Consider the following 8769-nt stretch of genomic DNA (forward strand, 5'->3'; position numbering starts at 1 on the left):
TGGCACATGTATACATATGTAACAAACCTGCACGTTGTGCACATGTACCCTAGAACTTAAAGTATTAAAAACAAAAACAAAAACAAAACAAAACAAAACTTTATGCAACTGAGTGAAAAAAATAAAAAAAGAAATCATGTATTTTGTAGCAACATGTACGGAGTTGGAAGTCATTATCCTAAATGAAATAACAGAAAGTCAAATACTGCATGTTCTCACTTATAAGTGCGAGCTAAACAGTACATACACGTGGATATTCAGAGTGGTATAACTGACGTTGGAGACTCCAAAAGGTGGGAGGGTAGGAGGTGGAGTGAAGGATGAGAAATTACCTAATGGGTACAATGTACACTATTTCAGTGATAGTTACGCTAAAAGCCCAGACTTCACCCCTACACAATATATCCATGTAACAAAACTGTACCTGTACTCCTTAATTGTATAAAAATAACAAAAAAAAAAGAAAGTTAAGCCTTCCAGCATAATGGGCAAAGGACACAAATAAGCTAGGCAATTCATGAAAAAAATTATACATTGCTAATAAACACATTTTTTCTCTAAAAAATGTTAATTAAAATGGTGAAATTCCATGTGAAATCTAACAAATTGGTGAAGATTAAATAAACTCAGTCAAGATAGAAGGAATAAGCCCTCTAAAATATTGTTAGTGGTATAACAAGAAGAGATCAAAGAAGACAATTAAGAAGGTGAACAAGAAGGTATCTACAAACATACCCATTTTTTTATATCAGCAGAAATATCTGCCAAACAATGAGGGATTAAAGGAATTATGACATACACATACAATAAAATATAATGTAGCCATTAACATATTATAGAAGAATACTCGATGACATGGAAAATGTGTGAAACATTGCTTAAATAATAAAAAAAAGTAAGCTTGCAAAATTCTAATTTTGTTTTAAAAAAGGAATACAGTATATTAATATCTATATAAACAAAAAAGTAGAATGACATAAATCAAATCTTAAAACTGTTAGCACAGGGTAATAGTATTACAGATGAATTTAATTTTCTTACTGGTTTTCTGTATTTGCCAAATTTGTACATAAAAATGTGCTGTAATCCAAAACCTCTACCTGCTATAATTATTATACATTTAAAAAGTTATGAAGAAACTCATGACTTTAAAGAGAATTCTTAAGTTCTCCCGGAACTGAAAAGATATGACATACATTCCAGCTTACAAAAGGAAGTATTTGTCTTCTACATATGCTGCAGTAGGCAATCAATGGGCTAATTGGCAGGGTACCAATTTTTAAATTCTCCTCTGCTAAACAAAACAAATTAACATTAGAAGCTAATTGAATTATCAATGGTTTGAAAATATTCTTACTGGCAAAACAAGTAGTAACAAAGGCAATAAAGACAGCAGTAAACATTGTTAGAAGGTATTGACAAATTTTGAGGGATGGATTTTTTGAGCTACTTGGACAGAGAGAGCAGAATGCATGTCTCTACAGCTGAGGCTTATGTTGGTCTTGGAAGCCAAAGTCTGGACTGGTAGGAATGAGGGAAGTGGCCTCTGCCTTTGCAGGGAGTTAAGTGCTCACTGAGCGCCCATCTGCAAGTGAGCCAGTTTCCAAAAGGGAACATTAACACAAAGAAAACAACAGGCTGCAGTGCAGTGCCCTTCCCAGAAGAGCATAAAGCCCTGACCTTAACTATATCGGGGCCACCTGCTGCATCCCACTATACAGGCTGCACCAAAACTGCATCATGGAAAATATAGTTCTAGAATCATAAAACTGTGGACTTCCTGCAAAGGCCTAGAGTTGGGAGAGTAGTTAGGGTGTTCCATGGCCAGTGGGGAAATGAGTGTCTGTAGGGAGCAAGGGAAAGAGTGAAAGGAGATGAGATTATATTACTTGTTCCTTGTGAGATAAGAAGCCATTGGACAATAGTGACCAGAGAAGCAACATGATCTAGAAGGTTCTAGAGGGACCACTCTGTTGAGAATAGACAACAGGCGATGCGGACAGTTACAGCCCAGCCCTAGAAAGTTCTAAATAACACTTTATTGAATGGACTTATTTAGGATCACACAGCCTAAACGAGTCCAGTTTCCTAGCCCAGTATTCTCTCTGCTTCACCACAGATTAGTTTAAAATTAGCATCTTCTTGCCAAAGATCAGGGATGTCTGACACCTGGAGTCATTTTAAACCTGAAAACAGAAGTTCCCACATTTAAATTTTACACCAGCAGTCACTGGCATACTCCTTCAATAATTTTTATTATATCCTTGTATTACTGGAATTAATTTGATTTTAAAAACTTAAATGGAAGCTGGAGGGTTTGACCTGGTCTAGTCCTAAATCAGTTAAGGACTAGTATTTAATTGGCTCACATCTGTAATCCCAGTGCTTTGAGAGGCCAAGGCAAGAGGGTCGCTTAAAGCCAGGAGTTTGAGACCAGCCTGGGCAACACAGATACCGTGTAGACACGGTATCTACAAAAATTTTAAAAACTTAGCTGGGTGTGGTGACGCGTGCCTGTAGTCCCAGCTACTCGGAATGCTGAGGCAGGAGGATTGCTTGAGCCTAGGAATTCAAGGATGCAATGAGCTGTAAGTGCACCACCACTGCAGTTTTTTCTACTGCATGTGACAGCAATAAAAAGCTATTAAAATAAGAACTATTCACGTGCCACCTAAAGTCATTTCTCACACTACTGGTGGTACCTATCCTATATTCTGGGACACACTGTTTTAGACGAAGAAGAACCTAGGATGACCCGTGTGCTCAGGGCCAGAGTTCAGGGCTGGGTCCACTGCTGCAGTGGAAATGCATCAGAGAGACATACTTTGGCGGACTGACCTAAAGCACTGTAGCCGAAGTCCTTGGGCAAACCGGCCAGCTTGGTACTCTTCTCCATCCATTACTGAAGGAACAGTTTCTGTATCTTGCACAATGACAGCCATTTCACTGTCACGCTTTCCCAGCATACTCCGGTCATTTATGTTGGCAGAGCCTGTAAGGAGAAACAGCGAAGCTGAACAACCTTCCTGACCTCGCAGACACTGTTGGTTGCCCTCCCCACTCAATTGGTCCTTGCTAACGAAACCGTAATTTTGTCCAGGTTATCAAGGGAAGATGTGTTTTTAGGGAGGTGGGGCCCTCCCTCACCCAGGGGTGAATCTTAATCAGTCTAAGCCAGCCATGGTAATTTCATTATTTTTATTAGTGACTGGCTTAGAAATGGGCTCTTGACATGGTGCTAGCCAATGTGACATGAAGGAAAGCTTCTGAGAAAGAGTTTCCCCTTTGTATAAACACACAAAAAATGGATTCTGTCTCTTCCATCCTTTGGATATTTTGGCTTGAAGGCTTGGAAGAAGACAAGATTCCAGGAGCTGCTGCAGTCATTTTACAACCACTAGAGAACAAACAAAAAAGCTTTAAAAAAAAATGTTAAGCAGAAAAAAGAGCCAGGCATGGTGGCTCATGTCTGAAATCCCAGCGATTTGAGAGGCCAAAGCAGGAGGATCGCTTAAAGCCAGGAGTTTGAGACCAGCCTGGACAACATAGCGAGACCTGGTCTCTACAAAAAGTTTTTAAAAATTAGCTGAGTGTGGTCGGTGCCTGAGTGACACGTGTCTGTAGTTCCAGCTTCTCGGAATGCTGAGGCAGGAGGATTGCTTGGGTCTAGGAATTGAAGTCTGCAGTGGGCTATAAATGCACTACTGCACTTCAGCCTGGGCAAAAGAGCAAGATTTCATCTCTAAACAAACATAAAAACAAAAATTAAAAAAGAAGAAAGATTCTGGGTCTTTAAGTCATTCAGTTAGCCAACCTTTGAATATTCTTACCTTCTGTTATGTGAAATAATTTATTTTGTACATTGTTCCTTATTGTTTCACACACTTCTAGTTCAGTTTTTTCTTTTTCTGTTTTTTCTAGTTGAGTTTTCTACCTTGTGGCACAAAAGATTCTAACTGATATAATCATCAAGCACTTGAAAAAAGGCATGCCTACCAGTTCAATAGGAAAGATGGCTTTGCTTTTGGAGTTAAGAATCAGGCTCTCTGCAGACTTTAACTCATAGTCACATAACTGTGAATGTCAAAACTCAAGAGTACCTTCATAATCAATAGAGTATAATCTCAAATACAGATTGTCTTTTGTGGCTTTGGGCTTTCTGCTTTCTTGCCTCCCTCACTTGTGTAGCATGCCAATAGCTTCTGTATCAGTTTTCCTCCATTCTATTTTTTAAAATTATTAATTCTCTTTATTAGCTCAATACCTTGTTCATTTGAGGAATCCATTTTATTTTTAATTCCAAATGAGCTGAGAACGTTGACTTTCACATGTGAAGGGCAAATATTTTGCTATTAGTTCAACCTGTACTTGCTGCAGTCCTCTGCTGTGTATTCAGGAACCTCATCACATTTCTTTTTTTTTTTTTTTTGCATTAATCTCTGCAGATTCACATGTTTGAATCCTTGAGGTGTCCTACAAACTACAGAAAGGGCCTAACTGACTGTTCTTGTTCCTCTTGCTCTAGCTGCAACAACTCCACTGCTTCTTCAGACGTGGAGCAGAAGGGTCAGGTTCGACAGGCATCCCGGAGGCCCTCTCACTGGAGCAGCCAGAGCTATAAGGTGACAGCAGCCCTGCCAGAGCTCAAATGGTGAGATGAATGAGACAAGCTGCCCTTTCCTGAAGAGACTTTACTGCCTTTTGCCAGAATATTGTCATGTAGTTAATACATAAAGCTATGATGACTATGGATGTGAGTGGTGCCCCATGGTGCCCTGGGTAACAGAGAAAGGATTGAGCACCCTACAGAAATGTGAGAATGCTACTGGAGTGCTGAAAAGTGGGAACCTTTGAAACACTTTGTTTTGTTAGCAACAAATCATCCTTTATACATACACTTACATCGTGGTTACGCTATAAAATTTACAGTTATATCTTTGAGCTTGACAGTTGACCCAACATTAATTTGGGCAATTCACTTAATCTTTCTCAGCTTTAACATAATCTTTCATAAATTGAGAGAATAATATAGACCTTGTAAGGTTGTTGTGGGAATTAAGTAAGACCATGTGAAAGCACTTAATGATTTATAAGCTGCTCTACAAATGTTAAGTATTACTGGCATTATCATCAGATCCTTGTTAACTCTATAATATCTGCACCGGAGAACGCTGCCATAGGAACTGACCATTTGATGGAACGTAGCATTTGTTTAAAGAAGCCTCCTCTCTGGCTTAATCGCCCCATGTGTGAACTGTAGGAACCCATAGTGCTACTTTAGGACTTTCACTGTGCTCCTGGAGCCAGCAGAGGCCGCTGTCAGGCGGGGACTGCTGGACTGAATGGACATCACTGCTTTGTTTAGGGTCAGGAGAACCCGGGATGGGAGCCAGCCTGGAGAGCTCCCTCCACACACACACTCTCCCACCCGCCCCCATTCCTTTCCCACCACGGTGGGCCCCCACACTCCCGCGGGGAGGAACACATTCCCAGCGTTCTGAGCTGGAATTATTAGACAGAGGGTGTGGTTCTTGTATTTTAAGGGTCAAAATGGAGTTACCCAGAGCACTGACTCTTCATCACATTAAATAAATGTGTTGGCTACTATTTAATAGGCATGTGAAGAAAGAAATGAGAAAATTTTTTAGATGAATGAATAAATTAGATATAATAAGCTATGATGGATGTAAACGCTCCCTCCATTCGTTCCTGTATTCTGATAATCAAATTCAGAACAACAGTTGTAGTATCACACTATGTTTATATAACATATGAGGAAGAAGACAGAACAAGAGATATACACACTGAACTGTTAACAACAGTAGGTGCTTTTCAGTGAAGAGAGAGAAGAAAATAAGGGGAGTTTTGATCTTTTACTCTATAAACATCCTTGTTGTTTATATGACCTAGTCTGAGTCTGCTATTAGAAAACAGTCTAAAAATTGTGAAATACGGCAAAATACAAAAGGCTATATGAAAACATGTGTGTAAAACTTAAGCAATAATAAAATAGTCATCACTGAATTTATTACCCAGGCCAAAAACAATATTACCACATCCCAGAAGGCTTTGTGCACCTTCCCATGCATACTCTTCCCTCCCCAAGAGGAAGACTTGATGTTTAATTTTGTATTCATCATGCTCTGAATGTTTTCCTAAACAACAAAAGAAAAAGTTTATTTCTGACTTGTTTTTAATTTATATAAATGGAATCATATAGCAGATAGTCCTTTGAGATTTGCTTCTTCCATTCAGTATTATGTCTTTGAGATTTATCTGTACATAATTGTAATGCATTTCTTTTCCTTGAATGAACATACTAGGGATTTCTTTATTTATTCTGCTATTGATGGATGTTTGGGTTGCTTCCAGAGTTTTGCTGTGATGCACAATTCTGCTGTACATAGTTGTGTATTTGTTTCTTGGTACAGACATGTGTGAGTTTCCTAGGCTCTGTATGTAGGCGTGGGTTGCTAAGCTGCAGGGTGTATGACTTTACTAGGTAACACCAGAATGTTTTCCAACTTATACCCCCAGTAGCCGTGGAGGGGAGTCTGTATTGCTCCACAGCCATGCCAATACTCAGATTGCCCAACTTTTAAATGTTTGCCAGTCTGGTATTTTTAAAAACTCTTATTTGTCTCATGTTAATGAGAAGGAACATTTTTTCATATGCTTACGAGGCTTGGGTATGTTCTTTTTGGTGAAGTTCCTATACAATTGCTTTGCCCATTTTTCTTTGGACATTTGTTTTTTCTTATTGATTTATAGGAGTTTTTATGTGCTCTGTATATTAAATGGGTTGCAAATATCTTATTTCAGTTTGTGGTTTATCTTTTTATTCTCTTTACAGTACTTTTAATGAAGAAATTTCTGAATTTTAATGCAGTTGGATTTATCTTTCCTTTCCTTTGTGGTTTGTACTTGTTTTGTGTGTCTCACTCAGAAATTATGAATCCTTGTGTGGTATGCAGAATAGCAGCTCTCCAAAATGTCTATGTTCAAATCTCCAAAAAGTGTGAATATACGTTCAACGGCAAAGGGGAGCTAAGGCTGCACATGGAATTAAGGTTGCTAATCAGCTAACTTTAAAAATAGGGTGAGTAGCCTGGATTATGCAGGTGGACCCAATACAATCATAAGGTCTGTAAAAGTGAAAGGGAATCAGACTCAGTTATGATTACAGAAGAATGGGTTGAGACTTTGGGGGGTTTTTCAGAGATAGAATGTTGCTGAGTTTAAAGGTGGAAGAAGGGGCCATGAGTCAAGGAATGTGGGCAGCCTCTAGATGCAAGGAAATGGACTCTCCCTAACGGCCTCTAAAAGAATGCAACAGCCCTGCTCACACTCTGATTTTAGTCCTGTGGGACTCACAAGACTAAACCTACTAAACCTAACCTACTGAAGCGTCAGATAATAAATTTGTATTGTTTTAAGCAACTAAGTTTGTGGTCATTTGTTACAGCAGTAATGGAAAACGAATGCACCAACTCTACCCTGTTTTAGTTTGTTTTAAAGGAAAACTGGTTCTTCTATTGAGCACACTGGGTGATTCTGTCTTCTCTACCTACTTGTATTTCCTTTGCCTCCAGGTCAGAGGTTCTCAGCTCTGACCACACATGAGCATTACCTAGGAAGGCTAACAAGGAAACTTTTTAAAAAATACCGATGCCAAAAACCAAACCAAAAAAACCCAGATGCCTGGCCCCAAACCAGACCAACTAGATCATAATTTCTAAAAATAAGAACCAGGCATTGGTATACCACTTCATCCCTGTATCCATCGTCAATTCATATTTTTGTTTTGATCCATTTAAAAGTAAAGCAGACATGAGGGAATATCCTCCTCTTTACTGAGGCAGCCCTTCAATTCCAGACTCTCATCTGCCACAGTGAAGCCTGCCCTTTAAATCCTGAGACTCATGACCTCGACTTAGTTTCTCCTCCTACTCATACTTGTTGATTGCCCCTGAACCTTCTTGTTCCGGTTCGGCCACGTCCATTCTAGTGTTTCTGTTCTCATATGGAAGGAGTAGCTGCCTCTCCTCCAGCCCGTGATCTCTGGGAGGGCAGTGGCGCTGTTTTATTCACGTTTCGCATCTCTCTATTGCGCTCTGCAGCAGGTTAGTGAACATTAAAAACAACCATTTCACTTAGTCATCAGGATAGGCTTAAAACTTACTTGAAGGGTAGCTTGGCTTTGTTTAGGAAACCAAATAAATGTGTGTCTGGTGAAAGGCTAAAATTAAGATGGGTAAGAAAACTGGAGTTGGTCACAGATTTCATGGCCAGCAGGGTTACCCAGGGCCACAGGCAATTAAAGCTATGCACAAAAGCGATCTTCAGTGTGAGAAAACAAATATTTCCTCATGAAGAGTAAAATGAAGATAAACGGTCATTTTTCTTATGTCAGCTACTCAATCTTTCTGGCATAAGTTTGCCATGGAAGAAAAATTAATCATACATTACTTAAATCTCCTTTAAATGTTTAAATACTTGCTTATCACCTGTAAAATATTCTCAAACTAGCTTCTCAAACTCCCCTCTGAGAATTTTAAATACTGTTTTCTGTGTTAGGAACTTAAATAGGGTGAATGTGTTAGAACAGTAACAATAAACCTGCTTATTCTTGAGTTTCCACCAAGATAAAAAGAACAAAAGAAACTTTGGATTTTTTTTCCTTGGGAGAAATTGATTCTCTAAGGCAGTTGGGGAAGGAAAAAAGGAATCCAGCCTCCAAGGACTAGCAAGTAAGATCTCTTTTTTTTT

At 39.1% G+C, this 8769-nt stretch overlaps 1 protein-coding gene across 1 annotated transcript in view; it reads right to left on the reverse strand.

Annotated features, from left to right (window-relative positions):
• Positions 1-2019: 2019 nt before the first annotated feature.
• The window catches only part of PLD1 (phospholipase D1, phosphatidylcholine-specific), a 159075-nt gene continuing 152325 nt past the window's right edge, over positions 2020-8769 (reverse strand). Inside the window, exons 25-26 of the mRNA XM_011940988.1 lie at positions 2839-2992; positions 2020-2186 (exon numbers count right to left, since the gene is read on the reverse strand). Coding sequence (XP_011796378.1) covers positions 2153-2186; positions 2839-2992 — 188 coding nt within the window. The 3' untranslated portion in view covers positions 2020-2152. The remainder of the gene's footprint in view (positions 2187-2838; positions 2993-8769) is intronic.

This window comes from Colobus angolensis, unplaced genomic scaffold (assembly GCF_000951035.1).
Source record: "Colobus angolensis palliatus isolate OR3802 unplaced genomic scaffold, Cang.pa_1.0 Scaffold197, whole genome shotgun sequence".
In the NCBI taxonomy this organism is placed as follows: domain Eukaryota; kingdom Metazoa; phylum Chordata; class Mammalia; order Primates; family Cercopithecidae; genus Colobus; species Colobus angolensis.